General features: G+C 35.7%; 2 protein-coding genes across 4 annotated transcripts in view; one reads left to right on the top strand and one right to left on the bottom strand.

Moving 5' to 3' along the window:
- LRRC40 (leucine rich repeat containing 40) overlaps positions 1-13,718 on the bottom strand; it is a 52,068-nt gene extending 38,350 nt beyond the window's left edge. The window contains exon 1 of the mRNA XM_081226593.1: positions 13,537-13,718. Coding sequence (XP_081082719.1) covers positions 13,537-13,687 — 151 coding nt within the window. The 5' untranslated portion in view covers positions 13,688-13,718. The remainder of the gene's footprint in view (positions 1-13,536) is intronic.
- Positions 13,719-13,827: 109 nt separating this feature from the next.
- SRSF11 (serine and arginine rich splicing factor 11) overlaps positions 13,828-22,731 on the top strand; it is a 55,282-nt gene continuing 46,378 nt past the window's right edge. For 2 of the 3 annotated variants that reach the window (XM_081224728.1, XM_081224721.1), the window contains exon 1: positions 13,828-13,909. The gene's annotated coding sequence lies outside the window, so the exon portion shown is untranslated. The remainder of the gene's footprint in view (positions 13,910-22,731) is intronic. The other variant, XM_081224727.1, reaches the window with a different exon arrangement.

Genomic DNA, 22,731 nt, shown 5'->3' with positions numbered 1-22,731 from the left:
TATTTGTAAGGTATATCTGACTCTGGTAGCTGCTCTCTATTTTATCTGACGTACAATTTTATTTCTTATCCCATCACACAACATTGTATTATTTCTGTTGCAGCATATACAGCAATTCCTTTGACACTGCAAATAAGACTGTTCAAGATAAATAGAAAGAGTCCAGGCTTATCACTACAACACTTGAAGATCTAGAAAATATTAACTTGCTCTAGTGCTATAGCAGAACTGTTTTAAATAGTCCTTCATTCCTTGATACCAGTAGGACAATATATGGGTATGATCTAGAACTTTAGCTAATATTAATCAAGGCAACCATTGGTTATGCCTTACAGTTACTGACTATCATTTTAAAATGACATTAAATGGAAAGGTGTGGTCAAAGTTTCAAGTTCAGGACACAATCAGGTCGAGCAATCCAATACAATGGTTTTACAGAAGCAAAGCAAAGTTCCTGAAACCCGTTCACTCAAAAAAAATGAGGTACCTATATTTGTATTAGAATAAATTATAAGATCCCTTTCCTACCCTTCTCTATGCCTAAGCAATCTGTATTTCTCTACTCTTCTATCAATCAATCCCCAGCAAATGGGAATAAAACAGAATGAAAATCCACCCATGTTTATGGACAGAGGTTTATTTTTAAAGCAAGGCAAAGAAACAAAAACCACTCTTTCTAACTCTTTGAGCACAAAAGCAGCATAAAATGTATCTTCACTGTTGTTATTATTATTTTGGTGGGTAGATATGGATGACTGAGTGGGAATGAGAAACACACATCAGCCCATCACTAGCATGTGAAGTTACTGACACCAAATGAGTCAACAGAAATGGGTACATTTATGTATTTGACTAAAAATCAATGTTACCCTTAAGCAAAAAAAGTTACAAATGTGCCATACCAGTTTGGGTCACCAACAAAAAGCTCCAGAACAAGAACAACAACAACAAAAACAAGGCAAGACAAAACAATACAAAACATTAAAAAAAATGTATGGAAGAAGCTATGTGATATGCACAAGTCTACTCCTAAAGAAAATATGTAGAGCATTGTGCATATATTTTTATCTTAACACCTATACATAGATACATTAAGACGATTATACTTAAAAGGCAATGTAATAGAAAATATCTTTTTTTGTAAGGAGGAAGGTGGAGAACACAAGAAATTTGTATACAACACAACAAAAATATCTGTTACCCATCAACTACACTAAATGAATGTTAAAATTTTATCATTATTGCTTCAGATATTTTGGTTAACCAAATTTGTCTTTGTAGGAACTATCACGGGATGGATAACTGTTGATACCATACTACTGTTATTAAATAGGTATCACTTTGCTTCTCCATAAACATTGACTTACTGCTCATTCTTTTCCCCATTGTTTGTGAAATATCTCGATTTCTTCAAGAGTTTATAGCACCAAGATTCATGTCACTTTTCTTCCCTCCCCACAAATATGAAGAACCACTGAAAGGTATATTGTTCTAATTATTGAGGAATTCAGTGGAGCCATCCTAAAAGTAGCTTACCAATTCACAAAACAGAAACTATCAGGTAAAAAATAAATGTCAATAGGCATATAAATGTGAAAAAAATTTACTATGGAGTTAGGTTTATTTGCCTTATGTAATTTTTAAAGTTATATAATATGTCAAATATATACATAAATTTAAAAATAGTATAATGAAATAATGCTCCACGTACCCACCGCCCACATTTAACAGTTATCAACTCATGGCTAATCTTGCTCATATATAATCCCATCTCACAATGATCTAAACTACAATTTTAGGAAGATAGAAATGGAGCAACTAAGCCTGTGCACAACTACTGAGCCTGCGCTCTAGAGCCCACGAGCTACAACACTGAGTCCGTGAGCCACAACTAACGAGCCTGTGTTCCACAACTACTGAAGCCCGTGCCTAGAGCCCGTGCTACGCAACAAGAGAAGCCACTGCAGTGAGAAGCCCGCGCACAATGAAGAGTATCCCCCCCCACCCCGCTCACTGCAACTAGAGAAAGCCTGCGTGCAGCAATGAAGACCCTAAAAATAAATAAATAAATATATTTTTTTTAAAAAGGATAAGGGAATATGATGAACAATTTTATATCCATACATTCAACAACTTAGAGGATATGGACAAATTCCCTCGGGGGGAAAAAAATAAAGCACAACAGCAACAGGAAATCTGAGTAGCCTTTTGAAAGGGTTCCTGGACCCAATTCCAGTGTGCATATTGTTCCCCACACAATCAGTTCTCAGACACCCTCCTGGTGTCTCAACTCTGACACTACTAGGGGACATAGAATCAGATTCCACAAGTAAAGGGCTCAGTCCCACAGAACTGCCCTCCATTTCAGAGGCCAGTCACAAGCCCAGCTTATTACCAGTACTTCTGATCAATTGGCTATAAAGCAGAGGTTCCCACGACTCCCTCCTTGGGTTCAGTTAATTTGCTAGAATGGCCCACAGAACTCAGGAAAACCCATTTACTCACTAGATCACAGATTTATTACGAACAATATTAAAGGATACAAACCAACAACCAGATGAAGAGATACACAGGGCAAGGTCTGAAAAAGGGAGCTTCCATCCTCGTGGAGCTCATGGTCTGGCACAATGGCACATGGGAGCATACTGGTTCCCTAATGTAGAAGCTCTCAGAACCCTCTCCTTTTTTGGTTTCTACAGAGGCTTCATTACATAGGCATGATTGATTAACTCATTTGCCACTGGTGATTGATTCAACCTCTATCCCCTCTCTCCTCCCCAGAATCAGGGTTTCTGATTCTGATTCTATCTGTGGTTAGTTCTCCTGGCAACCAGCCTCCATCCTTAGGTGTTTTGCAAAAGTCACTTTCATTAACATAAACTCACTTGTGGTACTAAAGTCTTGTTAACAAGACACCATTTAACTTTTATGGCTCTGAAGCAGTTTTTTGGGGGGGGTTTGTTTTTGTTTTTCAGGAACTGAGGACAAGAAACCAAATATTATAACAAAGGATGCTCCCATTGATCTTATTCAGGAAATTCCAAGGGTTTTGGAGCTGTGGGCCAGGAACTATGGATGAAGACCAAATATCTCTGAGAAATATATTTTGGTCATCTGAATGACCAAATATATATATTTCTTATAAATCACAATAACGCACATTGTATCTATCAAAGAAATTAAACTTGTTATTTAAAACATTCCCACAAAGAAAACTCCAGGCCCAGATGGCTTCACTGGTGAATTCTACAGACATTTAGAGTAGAAATGATACTGATTCTACTGACTGTTTCAGAAAATAGAGGAAAGAAAAATTCCCAGCTCATTTTATAAAGCCAGCACTACTCTGATACCAAAATCAAAGACATTAAAAGGGGGGGAGGAAAAAGCCAAAAACCAAAAACCAAATCTAAACACCATGATCAAGTGAGTTATATAAGGAATGCAAGGCTGCTTTAACATTTGAAAATGAATCAATGCAGTCGACCATATTAACAGAAAAAGAGTAACACAATATGACTCTCAAGGAATGAAAAAAAAAAAAAAGCATCTGACAAAATTCAACAATCATTCAAGATAAAAACTCTCAAAAAACTAGGTATGAAAGGGAACTCCTTCAACCTGATAAAGGGTATCTTTGAAAAACCTACAGCTAACAATATACTTAATGGTGAAAAACTCAGTGCTTACTCTCTAAAATTGGGTACAAAGTGAGGATGCCCATTCTTACTGTGTCAATATTTTACTAGCAGTTCTGACTAATGCAACAAGGCAAGAAAAATAAATGAAAGCCATTCAGATTGAAAAGGAAGAAGTAAAACTGTCTCTATTAGCAGACATGAACATCTATATAGAAAATCCTAAGAAAGCTACAAAAAAAGTTATATGTAATGAGTTTAGAAAGGTCACAGACTTCAAGATTAATATACAAAAATCAATTGTGTTTCTACATATTAGCAATCAGTAACTGAAAACATTCTTAAATGCTTAAGGATTTACAAGACATAACATCTAAAACCATGAAATACTCAGTGTTAAATTTAACAAATATATGCAAAACCTATGGTATGAAAATACGAAATATATGAAAGACCTGTGGTTTTTGCTGTGAAAACTTCAAGAAGGTCTAGATAAGTAGAGAAATATACCATGTTACAGCTTGAAGACTCAATATTGTTAAGATGTCACTTCTCAAAGTGACTTATAGATTCAGTACAATCCTAATCAAAATCCCAGAAGGCCTTTCTGTAGAAACTAAAAAGCTAATTCTAAAATGTATACTGAAATGCAAAAGAACTGAAATAGATTAAACAATTTTGAAACAGAAGAAAGCGATAGGACTTAACAGTACTTGATTTTAATTTTTACCATAAAGCTTATCAAGACAGTGTGGTATAAGGACAGACATATAGACCAACAGGAAAAAAAAAAAATGAGTTCAGAAAAAATTCCAGGCAATAAAATAACGTCAATTAATATTCAACAAAGTTGCCAAAGTAACTTAATAAGAAAGGAATAGTCTTTTCAACAAATGTTCGTATAGATAAAAAATGAACCTCAACCTTTACCTTGTGACACACTCTAAAATTAATGCCAAGTAGAGCACAGACTTAAATGTAAAAGATAAAACTATAAAAATTCTATAAGAAAGCAGAGGAGAAAATCTTCACAGCCTTGGGATGGATAAAATTTCTCAGTATAGAAAAAGTATAATCATAAAAGAAAAAAATGGATAAATTGGACTCCATCAAAATTAAAAAATCTTATGTTTTTCTAAAGAAATTGTTCAGAAAATTAGGCAAGCCACAGACTGAGAGAATATATTAGATAGATACCAATATAGATATACAATATATCTGAGGACTTGCATCCCCAGAATATAGAAAGTCTTATAACTCAGTAAGACAAACAGCCCAATTAATAATAGACAAAAAATCTGAACACTTGGCAAAAGATATACAAAAAACTAATGAGCAGTTGAAAATATGCTCAACATCATTAATCATCAAGGAAATGTAAATAAAACCATAAGGAGATACTGTAACACAACCATAAGAATGGCTAATGTTAAAAATAATGACAATACAAAGTGTTGGTAATGATGTGTGGCAACTGAATCTCTCATGTTACTAGGGACAAACAGTTTAGTGAATTCTTATAAAGTTAAATATGCATGTATTATTATATGTCCAGCGATTCCACTCTCAGGTATTTAACTCAACAGAAATGATAACATATGTCTACACAAAGACTGTACTTGAAAACTCATAAGCAGTTTTATTCATAATAGCCAAAAGCTAAACCCAACTCAACAGGTAAATGGATAAACAAACTGAAATACATACATACAATGGACTATTACTGTTCAACAATAAAAAGGAACTACTTCTGTAAACAATATGGATGACCCTCAAAAAACGTTATACTAAGCAAAAGAAGCCTAACACGGAAAATTTGCAAATGTATAATTCTATTTGAACTAAATTCTAGAAGAGGCTAATCTATACAGACAAAAAGCAGACCAATGGTTCCATGGAGCTAGCAGTGGGGGTAGACTGACAGCAAGGGGAACTTTCCAAGTACTGGAAATGTTCTTTATCTTGATTTTGGTAAAGGTTACACAACTGTATATATTTGTCAAAACTCATTAAACTGTACACTTAAAATGAATGTACATACTGTTTGTAAATTATACCCCAATAAAGATAACTAAAGATAAAGAGTGAAAATTTTTAAAATATAGATGACGTAATATATCAAGACAATCTTATGAATGCATATGTACACATATGTATATATGTGAATGAATAAAAAAATTAAAGTGTATATATGTGTATGTGTATATATATGTATACATACATACATACATATATATGTATACATATACATATATATGTTTCTCACAGGGTAGATAATACCCTTAAGCAGCATTACCCAACAGAACTTTCTGCAATGATGGAAATATCCTGTATCTGCCCTATTCCATATGGTAGCAACTAGCTGCATATGGCCAATGAGCACTTATAATGTGGCTAAAGTGACTGAAGAACTTGATTTTTAATTTTATTTAATTTTGGTTAATTAAAATTTAAATAGCCATATGTGACTAGAGACTTCCACAAGGGATGGCATGACCCTTAACAAACATTGAAAAACGATTTCTTTACATGTTTTTTTTGGCAATTCATTCCTTCTTCCATTGACAACAGCTAATTACAGAAATAGGGAGTCACAAATGGGTTGACAGCAGAGAACTGTCTAATTTGAGGAAGATACAAGTGGGTAGGTGAAGAAACAGAGAAGAAATAAAAAACACATCTAAAATGGTGTTTACATGGCTGAATAAAAGAATGTGTAGCCAGTAAACTATAGGAGCAATCAATCATGAGATTTAAAAAATTTTTTGGGCTCCTTTGGACAGTTTCATAAATATAATGATCATGCACAGTATACAATAATAACTGTTTACTTAAGGCAGAAAATCATACCCATTAAAGTCTATATCTAGTCTAAGTTGATTACCATCTTCTAAAAGATTGTAAATATATTCAACTATGATACACAGTATAGCATCATGGACATACCACTGACCAAAGAGTCAGGGACCTAAGGCTCTGGTTTAAACTGTATAACTAATCAAACTGGCCAGTAACCTAGTATCTCTGGTCCCCAGTTTCCTCGCTGATTAAATGAGAGAGCCCTACTGTCACTTAAATGCTAGAATCCAATAACAGTAGCACAAAAAGGCTTTTGCTAGATGCAGGGTAATATTCTGATAATAGTTTATCTTACAAATGCCATTTACTAAACTGTCTACCCAATTATGAGCACTTTAAAAGAATAAACCAATAGATCAAGTCACTCTGTAAAGGATCCGGGAAAGCTCATTGGTAAACATTCCAATTTTCTCCACAGTAGTTTATGTATGGCCACCAATGGCCTCATTAAATTAAACAAAGAATTCCAAATTGATAAACCATAATATTATAGTGCCACTTTGAGGCTATCTTTAAAGTTTAACACACACACACACACACACACACACACACACACACACACACACACACAAACACCCCAAAGTAAAATTAAAAGGTTATATGGAAGGCATTAACTCAGTTGCAGCTTTAGGTTGATTCAAAGGAATATATCTTTGTGGTTTAGAACACCTGAACCATTGTTATTTTAGAATGCATGAAGAGAACACTTCTTTCCTGAAGTCCAGGATACTGTAAGAAAAAAGTGAAACAATGTTAAACATATAAAAAGGAAACATGTTTACTAATCACTTTAAGAGAGAAACATGCTTGAATTTATTACATTAACTTGAGGGTACATTCAGTTTTATAGTGAAGACAAGCCTCACTGAAACTATAATTCCATTCTTCCCAGCCTGTATTTTTTCTCTTCTACTCAAGAAAACATATTAAAATGCAAGTGAGTGAACATGATATTAATATAGGGGTAAGTTTAAATTTGCACTAATTTATTAAATAAACTTTGGCATTGGCGATAACTTGGGATACACATCCCAACAGGTTAAAATACTAACATTTAGAAATATATCAACATATCAAGAAATAGGAATGGGATTTTCAATTAACTGTCAAGGTCCTTGTTTTATAATCTAAACAAGTAGACTTCCCTGGATTTCAGTAAACGAAAAATTAAATGTTCACCTCAGATTTTACCATTACATATGGATTAAGGCACTTTTCTCGTGTTTTCATTTCTAAGAACTGTTTAAGAATTAGCTTGTTTTTTGGGCTTCCCTGGTGGCGCAGTGGTTGAGGGTCCGCCTGCCGATGCAGGGGACACAGGTTCGTGCCCCGGCCCGGGAGGATCCCACATGCCGCGGAGCGGCTGGGCCCATGAACCATGGCCGCTGAGCCTGTGCGTCCGGAGCCTGTGCTCCGCAACGGGAGAGGCCACAACAGTGAGAGGCCCGCGTACAGCAAAAAAAAAAAAAAAAAAAAAAGAATTAGCTTGTTTTGATGATCTACTCACCTGGAAGCATATCTTTCTGGAATTATTTGTTATAAAACCGATACTTTGGTTAATTCTCATTAGCTTTTTAGAATATAACAGTAAATTCCATTAAGACAATCAGGAGTCAAAATACAGAGTTAAGCTAAATAGTAAAGCAGAACATGGTTAATACAGATTTAAGGATGGTTATTTAAAATCTTAGTAAACATATGGTTTGTGTTACACTTTTTATCCTGTCACAACAAACTGTACAAACTGAACATGGCAAATTTTCATTACCCTAAAACAGACAACATGACATCTTGGGGCCTAGAAGCCCTAGACCTATTTACTTAATTCCACAAACAGAAACTAACCAAACTGCTCTCTTCAAGATAAGGAATGATAGCCTTACACCCATATTTCTCTTTCAAATAATATGGTTTCCAAACAAATTTAATTGGCTTATTTAATAAATTATCCACTTACCAATGTTCTTGTCACTTCAATAGTGTGGTTTCCTTTAGAATTTACAGCAGTCTTTTGTTCCAAACACTGGCCCCTCTTACTTTCACTGAGTTTTTGATGAGTCACTCAAAAACATTCCTACACTACTGTTCTGCCATGGTCATGCAAGCACAAGGCAACAATCAATATCTCCTTTACAATTCTACTTTCATTTTATCTGGTCCAATGAAAAAGAGCTGCAATATCTATATTGAACAAAAGATAATATATTCCCACACTGCTGCTCATGAAAAGAGCTGTCACTTAAAATTTCCAGAATATTTCTAATGTTCTTCTTTGAAGTTTGTTATTATTAGTTATTTTGTTTGGGTATACCTTTCTAAGTAACTTATAGAACTGACACTCAGAATGATGACTCTAAAACTGCCAACAATATTTGGATATTTAAATTAATCACAATATTCATAAGACAGACTATTATCTGATTATTTTAATGACTATTTTTCAAGTGTCCCTGAAAAATGTACAAATAGAAGTCAAAAAAGCAGAACTCAGTACAATTCCGAATTTGTTAAAAATAAAAAACAGAAAGTAAATTAAATATATTCACACATACACAAAAAAAACTATAGAAGAAAAACCTCCAAAATATCAACAGTGATAACCGTAGATGGTTATTTTCATTTTTTATGCTGTATATAGATTCTACTTTTTCTATAGTAGATATATTGGTTATATACAGAGGAAAATAATAAATAGTATTTTTACAAAAGAACTAGGACCTAGTTCTTTTGCAAAGGAACTAGAAAAGAAAGCGTATCTAAAAACCCTCAAGAGTACACAGATTTCAGTTACAGGTAAATATTTATCTGCACTGTACGGGTACCAGTTAACAACCCCATCTAGTTAATAAAATGCCTCACAGCTCTTAGAAGTGACCGCATTAAGAAGAATCCATTTCAGGAGGCCAACACTTAAGAATAAGAATCAATAGAATTTTGGTGGGGAGGGATAAATTGGAAGATTGGGATTGACATATACACACTATTATATACAAAATAGATAACTAAATAATAAGGACCTACTGTATAGCACAGGGAACCCTACTCAGTACTCTGTAATAGCCTATACGGGAAAAGAATCTAAAAAAGAGTGGATATATGTATATGTATAACAGATTCACTTTGCTGTACACCTGAAACTAACACAACATTGTAAGTCAACTATACTCCAATAAAAATTTTAAAAAAATTAAACCAAAATAAAACAAGAAAAAAGTAACAAAATGGAAAGAATGAAAATAATATAGATTTAAACTCAAATGTATCAATAATTATATTAAATGTAAACAGATTAAATGCTGTGCTTAAAGGAAAAAAAGATTATAGCAACCATGCTACAGGAAGGGCTGAATTACCTTTCCATTCTTACAACAGAAAATGATATTGCAAAACCACTGTCATATGAAGAAGTGACTAAAGAATTTGATGTCAAAAATGTAGGAAAGAAAGCATTATAGAAATCATGCCCTGTATATAGCTGTTAGGCAGTTAGTAAAAAATATATATTGTCCTTTCTGAAAATTGGAATGTTTTTGGTATTTGTTAGCTTTAAATTTTTTAAAATGTATTATGATTTCTTTCCAAATAAAAATCCACATTTGCTCTTAAAAAAAAGAATCAACAGAATTTTAACTGCTTTTTGTTATATACACCAAAATTAAAGGCTAGGTTCTATTTTTCCAATTTAGAAACAATTGACATGACTGCACTTTACAAATACATTTATATAATCATATAAATATAAAGGACGAAAGAAAGACCTGGAGTATACAGTCCGCCCTCTGTATCCTTGGGTTCCGCATGTGCATATTCAACCAACTGCAGATCAAAAATATTCAGGGAAAAAAAATTCCAGAAAGCTCCAAAAAGCAAAACAAAGGCACTCCTAGGTTTGTACCCAAATGAATTGAAAACTTATGTCCACGCAAAAACCTGAACACAAACAGCAGCTTCATTCATAATTGCCAAAAACTGGAAGCAACCAAAATGTCCTTCGAAAGGTGAATGGATAAATAAAATGGTACATCCATACCGTACAATATCATTCAGTGTTAAATGAAATGAGCTATCAAGCCATGGAAAGACATGGAGGAACCTTAAATGCACATTACTTAGTGAAAAAGGGCAGCCTGAAAAAGCTACATACTGTATGATTCCAATTATATGACATGTTGGAAAAGGCAAAACCATAGAAAGAGTAAAAAGATGAGGGGCTGGGACTTCCCTGGTGGTGCAGTGGTTAAGAATCAGCCTGCCAATGCAGGGGACACGGGTTCGAGCCTTGCCCAGGAAGAGTGCACATGCCGCGGAGCAACTAAGCCCACGCACCACATCTACTGAGCCTCAGCTCTAGAGCCTGCGAGCCACAACTACTGAAGCCCACACATCTAGAGCCTATGCTCCACAACAAGAGAAGCCACTGAGATCAGAAGCCCTCACACCACAACGAAGAGTAGCCCCCGCTCTCCACAACTAGAGAAAGCCCGCGCGCAGCATCGAAGACCCAACACACCCAAAAACAAATAAATAAATAAATTTATTTAAAAAAAAAAAAGATGAGTGGCTGCCAGGGCTTCTGGAGAAGCACGGTAAGGAATAAATAGGTAGGGCTCAGGTGATTTTTAGGGCAGTGAAAATATTCTATATGATACTGGAATGGTAGATACATGACATGCATTTGTCAAAATTCATAGAACTGTGTAAGACTAAGAGTGAACAGTAACGTAAATAATGGACTTTAATTAATAATGACATATCAATATTGGCTGATCAATTGTGACAAATGTACCACATAATGCAAGATGTTAATAATAGGGGAAACTATGAGCTGGGGAGAGAGGGTATATGAGACCTCTCTGTACTGTCTGTTCAACTTTCTGGAATCCTAAAACTGTTCTAAAAAAACCTTAAAGTACGGTTGCTCGGGGGGAAAAACGATTTGCTATTGTTGTTGTTGTTAAAGTATAGGATTCCGAAAAGAGACAGGAGGCTTTATTGTAGACACTTAGGGGCAAGATTTCAAAAGACTTTTTTTGTTTGTTGTACTAAGAACTTTATGCTGAATCTTGTGGGCTACTGGGAGTCATTAAATGTGAATGACATAGTAAGATCTTTGTTTTGGAAAGATAATTCTTGGTAATGACACTGATTTAGAGGGTGAGATTTAAGACAAGAAATTCAGAAAACCACTTAGGAGGCTATTGCAACAGTAATAGCAATGGCCAATTTTTACCATGTACTTTTTATGTACCAGGCCTTTTTTGTGTATAATCTCATTTAAACCTTAGTAGGTCCTATTCCTACTATCACATTATAAATGAGAAAATAAAACACAGGGAGATTAAGCATCTGAAAGTTACATGAGCAAAGATATGGAGATAAGAAACACGGCCCCATACTGGACTACAAATAGTTCAGAATTACAGCAGTTTGGATATCAAAGGCTGAGAGACAACAGATGAAGTTGAAGGCTACAACTAGATAAAAAAACACCTTTTATACTATGATAACAAGAATTCCTTTTTTATATATAAGCTATAGATACCATGTGCCTCTTCCATTTACATCTTTTGTCTCTTATGAAATATTGTACCTTCAACATAATTTGCTGAGTACCTAGTATGTGCCAGATATTATGTTAGGCTTTGTTTATACAATAATGACCTAAACAGCCCTGATCCATGTCATCATGAAGCTAGGAGTCAAAATTCATTTGCTCCCTGAAACTTTAATAGACTAAACCATCTGGATCCAATCAATAAGTACATTCCAGCACACACTTAGTATTTGGGAGTACTCATTCATTTACTTATTCCTTCCACAAATGTTTAATAAGAATCTACTATGTACTAAGCACTATTTTGAGTGCTAGGGACACAACAATTAATAAAACAAAGCTTCTTGACCACATACAACTAATACTCTAGCGGAGGAGAGAAGACAATAAACAAATAAATACATAATATAAATTCTGACAGTAATAAATGTTATTAAAAAAACAGAATACATGTTAGCAATGGTATTTAGATAGGGTAGTTAGGAAGGGCCTATCTGAGCAGAGTCCTACAGGAAGCAGAGTGAACCCTAGTCAGGTATCACATAGAAAGTTCCAGGCTTTGGAAAAAGCAAGTGTATATGCACATCTGTAGTTTTAGAATACTAATGTCCCCATTGATTAAAAGCTTTTCTACGTAGAGCAGAGATTTTGTCATATACCCTTCCATTCATTCAGCAAGTATTTGTCTGCACGGTCAACTCTATACATGGCACAATAAAAAAAGCAATCATTACAAGGAAATGGAAGCTTTTAATCCCAGGTAGCCTTAAACCTAAATATAAGTAGAGGAAAACAGGAGGAATGCCATAATCTCTCTCTCCCTACTTCCCACTCCCTCCCATATACAACAGAAAATCAGAAGAGCATCTGGCTATTATTCATTCATGGTGTCCAGATTTGTGCTTTTTATCTTTACTAGATTTTCAGGATGGCCCCAAATTCACTCTGTATGGCATCCACCTTGATCTTCAATTTAGGATTATGTTCATTATTCCTTGTATTTAGGATTCTGTCCAGTTGCACACAGAAAAGGGTCTTGATAGAGAACAGTGGCATTCACTCTAAGTTCACAAAGGAGCAGATAAAATACAGAATTTTAGCGCTGATAACTGCCCTAAGTGATTAAATTAAGAGGAGGAACAGAGGGCCAAAGAAACAAAGCATGTGCCCATCACTTGATAGCTAATTTAGTCAAACATTATGTTGTTTATTCCACAGAATGTAGGAATCCCAGAAAGCGCCCCGTTTAAATTTTGACCGTATTCCCAGCACATTCCCTGCACCAGACACTCCTGGAGAGAAAGGAGGAACCGAACGAGCTGACCGAACCAGTGGAAATGTTATGAGTGCCTGAATTCGAGCACCGGGATCCTGGCTAGGAGCCTGGGCCAAAGGCGGCCAAACCCAGGCCAGAGGAAAGGGAGGCTACGTGGGGCAAGTGCTTTCTGCCAGGTCGCACAATCGGGTCGTACCTCTGGATCTTACCTTCACTGAGGTTGCGGCCCGACAGGTTTAACTGCCCGCTCTTCCTCGCCGCCTTTAATAGCCCCTGGGGTACGGAGGCACCGCAGTCTCTCCTCTCAGCTCGGAACCCCGCTCGGGGATCCCGCCCAGCTACTCCCTTCAGCCGCGACATGTTCAAACCCGGGTGTTTAGAAGCAGAGCCCCGCCAGTGACGCTTAAAGGTGGCGCCGCGGAGCCGCCCAGCCCCTGTCGGGAGCGCGCGCTCTATGCGCCGGGCCTTCGCTCTCGGCGGCGCGGCTCGGATGTCGTCACCGCCAGCGTCTGGGGCAGGAGGACCGAGGGGCCCTTCCCGTTGCCGGTGTCGGCCTTGTGTCTTGGAAATTACTTCGCTCAAGTAAGTGCGTTTAACGGGCTGAAGAGGGGGTTTGAATTTATTGTGGGCACTATTACTGCGACTCCAACCTTCTCTTCTGTGTTCCCGCGGCGGCGAGGGTGTCAAGAAAGGATAACCTTCTCTGCTCCCCTCGCCTGGCCGGAACGTGGGCCTTGACTAAAACTTGAGACCTGGGCGCGGTCTGCAGCCTCTCTGGACCCCTGCCTGTTTGTCGCTTTTGGTGCTGGCGCCAGACCTCCATTCCGCGTAGGAAGTAAAACCAATTTCTGTTCTTCGGGCCTATACTCCGACTCCTAGCATTAGTGCACCTCGACTGTTGTTGTATGGAATTTGTAGCCCAACATAGGAGGTAGTGTGAAATGGAAGGGTTGGCAACAGAGAAGGAAACACAAAAAAAGAAAAGAAAAGCTTCATAATGAATGTTCTCTCTACCGGATGGTTTAGGGAAGTCAAGTGGAAGCGCAAGCTTGAGTGTAGCGAGATTTATTGGATTTTACGAGTTCGAATGCCAACTCCTTATGTAGCTTACAAACTGTGTAACTTTAGGCAGTTTACTTGACAGCTTTTAAAGCTCACTCCTTTTTCATTAATTTAGGGTTAATCATTCCTATTTCATTCGGGTTTTTTGAAATAATTAAGCGAAGATGAAGTTTTAAATATTGAGAGCTTGGTGAGGAAACGGATTCCATCCAGTTCAGAATGGAAGATGAAAATTTTGTGCAGTAAGTCGTATATCTTGGACAGTTAGTTTCTGCCTGAAATATACAGCTTTAGTGAGTCATTCAATAAGTAATTAATAACTCATCCTCTTTAGTATTGTCCTGGGTGCTAGACTTTTCTTTTGCCTAAAGTAATTTTGTTTTAAAAAGCATATACCGGGAGATATCCTTTGAACCCCCATCAGCTCGGCTGGTGATCATTAGGATAATTAAAAGGTAATATGACGGCCCGCTAACAAATTCTGCAGTGCACACGGTTTTGCCTCAGTCCACGTTCTTGCCAACCGTAAAATCAGGTTTCTAAATCCCCACCCCCTCGATTATTTTTCTTCTTAATTCTCTGGAGTCCTTTACATTGAAAGTGAACGGCAGAAAACTACCAGTAATTACACTATCAAACAAGCAGAGTGGGTTTTAAAGCCAGGAACATAGCAGTTTTTGCAAGGTCACTAATAAACACCCCCGCCACCCAAGTTTGTCTTGACAATAATCATTATAGTTACCTTACTGGGCCCTAAGTATCAGGCTCAGTGCTGATAATACCTCTTTTACTATCTCTTATTTAGCACAAGGATCAGTTTTACAGGTGAAGAAATTGAGGCTAAAAAGGATTAAGAAACTTGCCAAAAGTCATAAGTTTCTATAAGTGGTACAACCAGGCCTTTGAACCTAGATCTCTCTCTCTCTCTCTAAAACCTTTCTTGTTAATCATTATGATTTCCCTAGTGGCTTTTATTTCACCATTTTCAACTTTTGTCTTCGAACCATTTTTTAGGAAGACTTCAATTATGTTTTAGAAGGTAATTATTTATTAGAGAAAACCCTTTTTCTCTTTTGTAGGATGTAGCAGCCTACCTTTGGAGGATTATTTACTCAAGTATAAAATTTTACAGTAGCCACCTCTCCCCCTACAATAGATTTTTCTTTAGTTCAATTTTTCATTTTAATTATAGGGAAGATACAGTTTTTTGATTTATTGTGTTCTACTTGAAGTTAAATATTTCATTATTGACATTTAATTATAGTATTATGTTGAAACATTGTTGCATTTTGTATGAGAAGCATATCCTGATTAATGGCAGAGTATTTCTGAAAAATCCAAGTGACTGCACTCTTGTGGTAAACTTCAATAGATACGAACCGACATGTATAAAAATTTTATAAGTATATATCTGTAGTACACTGTGTATTGTACCTCTGTAGCAAGTGCAGATTGAACAAGTGAGGGTGAAAACTATTACCTCATGCAATCAGGAAAATCATGTTTCATCTAAAACTCATGCAAACTGAAAGCTTATCAACTTAATTGAGCTTCTTTATGAGAAAGTGTAGTTATATATAGTTATATTCGTGGGAATTAACACTGTATATTCATTGTATTACTTTTGAAAGAATGCATTAAAACAAAAAATCCGAACCTTTTTCAACATGAGCAATGAAGCTAAAGTATTTGCTTTTTTTAAAAAAAAAGATGGATTATTAAAATAATATGAAATGGATATCTCCTCTGTAGGGGCTGGAGACTGCTGCATAGCTGCCATTTGTAACAGAATTTTCCTAGCTACTGTTTATTATATTCATTTTATTAAAGTATGGAAGGTTTCAGTCTTCTAGCTTTGCTAAATGAAAACAGAAAGTGAAGAAACCAAAAATATATTGACCCTAAGAATTGTATCGGCCAAAGAATGCCGTTCTATTTCATAATGGGAAGTATGACTTATCAAAGTAAGATAGCGCAGCTTATCACTACCATTAAAATTTAATAAGATTTTAAAACATGGCTGTGTTATTCTTATGAACATTGCTACATGTTAAATATTTTCAAAGTTGAAAGCTACAATTGGTAAGATGAATTTATTGAGGCAAATTGAGAAATTGTGGCAAAGGAAAATGGCATTAATTTGTGCAAATTTTTGAGCACAATTTTTTTTAATGTCATCAGGAGCAAAGTGAATTTGATTGCAGACATCTCTAGGAAGTTTTCTTTTTCTATAAAATAGGAGATTTAGATTTAGCCTATACTGAATCAGTATAATGTTCACCTTTCAGAACATTGCCTTATCTGTGAGAACTGTTTTATGCTAACGTTATTTATTGAGAGAACATTCTACTTTTTAATACTGTCATTATTGACTGGAGCTATTGGACCTAACATGTATTGCTTATTAAGTATTCTTTGAGTTGAATTTTTTACATTCTCATATGCTTATTATTCAAAGTTTTCTTTCTATGTTTGTCCTTACTCTGTAAATTAGTTGGTTTGAATTATCAAAATTGAGAGCAAAATTATATTGCACATGGACTCGTCGTGTTTTAAATATTCAACGTTAATGGTGCTTTAGTTTCCTTTGAAAATTGCATTTTGCCCATTTGTTTTCCATTTAGGCTTATAACTGCCAACTTAAAAGTAGTCAGTAGAAAACATGCTGTTTCCTTGAAGGTAGTACATATTTTGCGTATTTATTCATAGTTTCAAATGTGGCTTTGAATTGTATTTTGTTGTCATTGGAGCTTTGTGTGGTAATTTTTTCAGGAGACGGTGCATTTTCATCCTTTGTATGTTGCCTGTGCTTCCCTTACTTTTGAATCAGGAAGCAGTGAGCTTGCTCTAGGTTTAATATTTGATATAAATGTTGTCTTCTGTTTCTCTCTACTTTCAGTGTAAAAGAATTACAGTCCACTAGCTTTAGGAAAATATTTTTACTTTCCTCTTATAAAAAGGCTTTTACATTGCTGATGTTCATGAAGTGGAAGAAGTAGGGTTTTTTTTAAAGTTTTTTTATTTTAATTACTTTTAGTTTTTTTGTTTGTTTATAGTCTTAAAAAAAGCTAAAACACAGGTGGTGGTTATAAAGCAGTCGCTTATGTCACTAAATAAAAAGTACTTATGGTATTATTTCTTTTTCTAAAATCAGCTGAAAATATTTCCCATAATCCCTAGTGATTCTTACTCCTAACATTATATAGCTGTTTTCTTGATCGTTTTTCCAAGATTAATGTGTTGTGTGATTTCAACTCTTAATTTTAACATCAATTGTATAGGTTTTATGAATTTGTTTAAAGTAGCAAAGTAATACAGAGATAAAATTAGGGCACCAAATCTGAGAATGTACTTCATAATACTATTCTTTCTTTGTGTTAACAGATACAAAACAACTACCAAATGGATCTGTTTAAAGAAAAATCATTTTAATCAAAATCCACTATTTTAAAATTTGACTTTATATCACCCCGCCAACATTTTTATTCTATTGGATTTGGCTTGCAACTCCATTTGCTCAATACTTCAAAAAGAGACATTAAATAATTAGACATGGTAAATGTTCTGTATAAGCAAACGTCCCCAACAGTTTTAATGAGACAAGATATGGCCCCTGAGACTTCATTCTTAGTACCAACTGAAGTTGATACGGGGGAAATAGTAATAATTTGATAGTTTGTTGACATTCACAATTGATAGATTTTTATTTAAAAATTTGATTGTTAAATTTGGAGGTGGAGTATTTATACTCACAATTGCAATTAAGAAAAATGTTAGCTTAACTTTCAAAATACCTTCAAGAGTGTCCACTACTTTTTTTCTACATCATTTTTTTTCCATCCTTTAAAATATCACAGTTACATATGCTTAAGTGATTTTAATGGTACTGTTACTGGGGGGGTTGAAATACTAGTGAACATTTAAATACTTGGTCTCCACAGTGCAAATCTGTGAACCCAGAGCTTTTGCTCTTCATCTTTGTAGAGATACATGTTTTGCACTCATCACTAAATTTATCTGCTGTTAATAAAGCTTTGATTTTTTTCCATTATTAGAGCTTCTGACCTTTTTGCTTCTCTTTTGATTCCTCGTTTCCTAAAAAGTTACCTTTCCACCATCTCTTGCTTCCTTCAAAATAATTATTTGATCAATGTCTCCACGTGCTTTAGACTTCAACATGAGCTAATTGTGGCTTGAAACTAACTGCAGTTCATAGTTAAAAGTGGCTAAGATGGAAATTGAAGGAAAAAAGCATTGTGGCCTTTTGCTTTAGCGTGTATCAGAAATTCAGATTGTTTTGTGTATTTACTAATATTTTGCTTTTTTTTTTTTAATCGGTGCTTTGGTTATTTGGTAGTCTGTTGCTCTAACCCATGTCACAGTACTTTTAAGATTGATCAAGCATATGTGGAGTTGTTTGTCTTTTGAAAATTAGAATAGCAATCTTGTTCTAAAAATATGGAAAAGTAATTGAAGCCTTCCTAGCAAGAGTTTTCCATGAAGCATTTGTGTTTTATCAAAAAAAGAATGTTTTGTTTAGCTGTCATCTATCTACACATGCTATTGGTAAAGTGCTGCTTTAGGAACAAAATGAATATGAAAATCTGAAATCTGTCATCATGTTTCCATTGCAGCAGCCTCTTAAAGGAGAAGGAGCATCTAATAATAGTATACTTCACATGTTTACTACCACTTACGAAGTATTTTCACATTTGACAGTAATGCTCTAAGGTTAGACCAGAAGTATTATTGTTATTATTCATCTGTTGAAGAGAAGAGGAAGTGGAACACAGACTTTCTTGTAATGGTATAAAGCATTTGTTGAGTACCTATGTCCTGGGCACTGTGCTAGGTATTTCATATCCATAATATTTCTAATCTTAAAAACTTTAAGTGGTATCATTATCTCCATTTTTCACATAAGGAAATTGAGGTTCACATTGCCTATTACAGTAGTTGAGAACATGCATAGGGGAATGGGAATGAGGGACTTCTACTTTTTTACACTCATATAGTTTTAATATTTTACATTTTGCATTTATTATTTTATAATCTTTGTAAAAAAAAATATGCCACCAAACGCCTATATTAAAATGTGGGATCTTAAGTAAGAAACTCCTCTTACTGTATAAATTAACTCTTTTGATTGATATCTTTCACGTAAATGATGAAGTAGTAATAGTCCAAGATACTAGCCTAAAATAGAGTGATGGTATAAAATGGAACACAGTTGAGGTAAACATTTTTCAAACTGAAAGTTTTTAAATTGTAGATTAAGGATAATAATAGTAGTTGATATTTATGTTTTCTAAGCATTTGTATTCTCACTTCATCCAAAAAACAACCCAGTGAGTTGGAAATTATTATTATCCTCATTGTTCAAATGAGGAAATTGAAGCACAAAGTAGTGAGCTAAAGATTGCAAATACCTTAATTGGTGGCAGAGCCCCTTTGGTTTGACTCTAGGCCTGCATTCTTAATCACTGTAGCACTTCTTAAGTGTTGTGAGGATTAAAGTGTGTTTTAAAAGCATTCAGCTAATGTAGATCATCAAATTACTGAGTTGAGTACATTTTCGGTTTTACCAGTTTCATGACTCTTTAGAAATAATTTTCCTTCATGATGAGAAAGTTAATTTTACAGCGTAAGGGGAAAAAGAGCTCAAATTGTGCAGATGTCTAATTCCTTGATCAGGGAAAACTCTTTAGTATTAAAATGCTTGAAACTATTTACTTAGAATAAAGATACATGTAAGTACTGGATTTTTTTTCACTTTTTTTTTTTTTTAAGATTATGAAGCAGTCCCTCAAATGGCCTTTTCTCAGTTGAGACTAAAATAATCTCATATAACATAGAGGATATTAGTGAGTAGTCAGTACCTGGAGCTTTCCCCTGCAAATATTTCTGTTGACCCTATTCAATCCAAACACCAATAAATCTGTTACAAATAAATTGATTGTGATTGTATGGACCACAGCTGAGAGTACTGTGTGTATGGCTATAGGCAACAGTATCCTAATGCTCTAACTCCTTTTCTCTCTATGTTAATCATAAAAACAAACTTTGAAAAATAAAATGAAAAATACAGATTTTTGCCTACAGTTTCAAGGTGTTCACAGACCCTATGCTGTCAATTTTAAAATGTAGATATAGAATTTCTGCTATTGACAGACAATATAAGTTAACAAAACAAGTATTTGGAAGTAAGTAGACTTTTTCTGTTCTGGTGTGTGTCTGTCCATCATTCTGTCCATTAGCCCCCTAATGCTGACTTATCCTTTAGTCTCTCCCCTTCATTTTAGATGGAGCAGAAAAAGGAGTGTGGGATTTACGATTATGATTTTAAAGTAGATACTAATCATTATAGAATCATCTAATCAATAGAATTAGAAATAGAGAAATACAGTTATCTAATTTGCAGAAGTAGAAAAACAAAACAGATCTGCAGGTAAGTTTTTTTTTTTTTTAAGTTATGGTTTGTAAGCAGCGATTTATTTCCCATGTTTTTCTTACTGCTTTCTATAGCTATGGGGGGGAAATGTATAGCCAAATACTTTGAGAGTTTCTCAACCAAACTTCCTTGTAAATCTAGCAAATGCATTCCTGCCTTCATTCACCAAGCCTTTGTTGAGTAGATTGTGTAAGGCATTTTTAAAGCTTCTAGCACACAGATGATACCAGTAAGTTTTTGTCAAGTGCTTACTTTGTTCCAGTAAAATATTGTTGGATATCAGAAACACAGGGATGAATACTTTGCCTTCCCTGTCCTCAAAAAGTATATTTGGTAGAGGGAAAGAGCCGCTTAACAACTAATTTGGTAAAAGACCTGTTGCTTGTGCAGATTTGCAAAATTGTGTCAATTTACGGCAGCGGCCCCCAACCTTTTTGGCATCAGGGACCGGTTTCATGGAAGACAGGTTTCCACAGACCGGGGGTGGGGGGCTGGGGGAGGTGGTTTCACGATGATTCAAGCACATTACATTTATTGTGCACTTTATTATTATTACATTGTAATATATAAGGAAATAATTATACAACTCACCATAATGCAGAATCAGTGGGACCCCTGAGCTTGTTTTCCTGCAACTAGGTGGTCCTCTCTGGGGGTGATGGGAGAAAGTGACACCTGACGTTTGTTGCTTATGTCCAGTCTACTCTGTAAGATGCAGCTTAATTCTCACTTGCCACTCACTGATAGGGTTTTTTTTTTTTTTTTTGCGGTACGCGGACCTCTCACCGTCGTGGCCTCTCCCGTTGCGGAGCACAGGCTTCGGACACGCAGGCTCAGCGGCCATGGCTCACGGGCCCAGCCGCTCTGCGGCACGTGGGATCTTCCTGGACCGGGACACAAACCCGTGTCCCCTGCATCAGCAGGTGGACTCTCAACCACTGCGCCACCAGGGAAGCCCAGGGTTTTGATATGAGTATGCAAGCAATTGACTTATTATGGTCTCTGTGCAGTCAAACCTCTCTGCTAATGATAATCTGTATTTGCAGCCACTCCCCAGCGCTAGCATCACTGCCTCAGCTCCACCTCAGATCATCAGGCATTAGATTCTCATAAGGAGTGCGCAACCTAGATCCTTCTCATGCGCAGTTCACAGTAGGGTTTGCACTCCTATGAGAATCTAATGCCGTTGCTGATCTGACAGGAGGCGGGGCTCAGGTGGTGATGCGAACAACGGGGAGCGGCTGTAAATACAGATGAAGCTTTGCTCCCTTGCCTGCCTCCTGCTGTGCGACCCGGTTCCTAAGAGGCCATGAACCCGTAGTGGTGTGGCCTGGGGATTGGGGACCCCTGATTTAGAGGACTCTACAATCTTTTTCAGTAGTGTGAACAAAGGTGGCTAACAGTAACAGGTAAGTTGACTTACCCAACTGGGAACATGGTGTCCAGTGGGTAGAGTTATTGTACATACCTATGGCTAGTCTATCTTTTAATTAAAGAATTTCCATTTAAATACATGAGGTCTTTTTCTTTCCCTTAGAAATGTCTTTATTGCAATTGTTCTTTTTCCCAGTTTTATTGAGATATAATTGACATACAGCACTGTATAAGTTTTAAGTGTACAGAATCACAATTTTACTTACCTTTATCTTGAAATGATTACAACAAAGTTAGTTAATATCCATCGTCACATATAGATAGAAAATAAAAGAAAAATTAAAAAAAAACTTTTTCCTGGTGATGAGACTGCTTAGAATTTATTCTCTCAGCAACTTTCATATATATCATACAGCATTGTTAAGTATACTTATGTCATACATTATATCGCAAGTACTTATTTATCTTATAACTGGAAGTTTGTGCCATTTGACCACCTTCTTCTCATTCTCCCTCC

Source organism: Mesoplodon bidens, assembly GCF_964165515.1.
Source record: "Mesoplodon bidens genome assembly, chromosome: 2".
In the NCBI taxonomy this organism is placed as follows: Eukaryota; Metazoa; Chordata; class Mammalia; order Artiodactyla; family Ziphiidae; genus Mesoplodon; species Mesoplodon bidens.
This window is presented reverse-complemented; position numbering and strand designations above follow the sequence as displayed.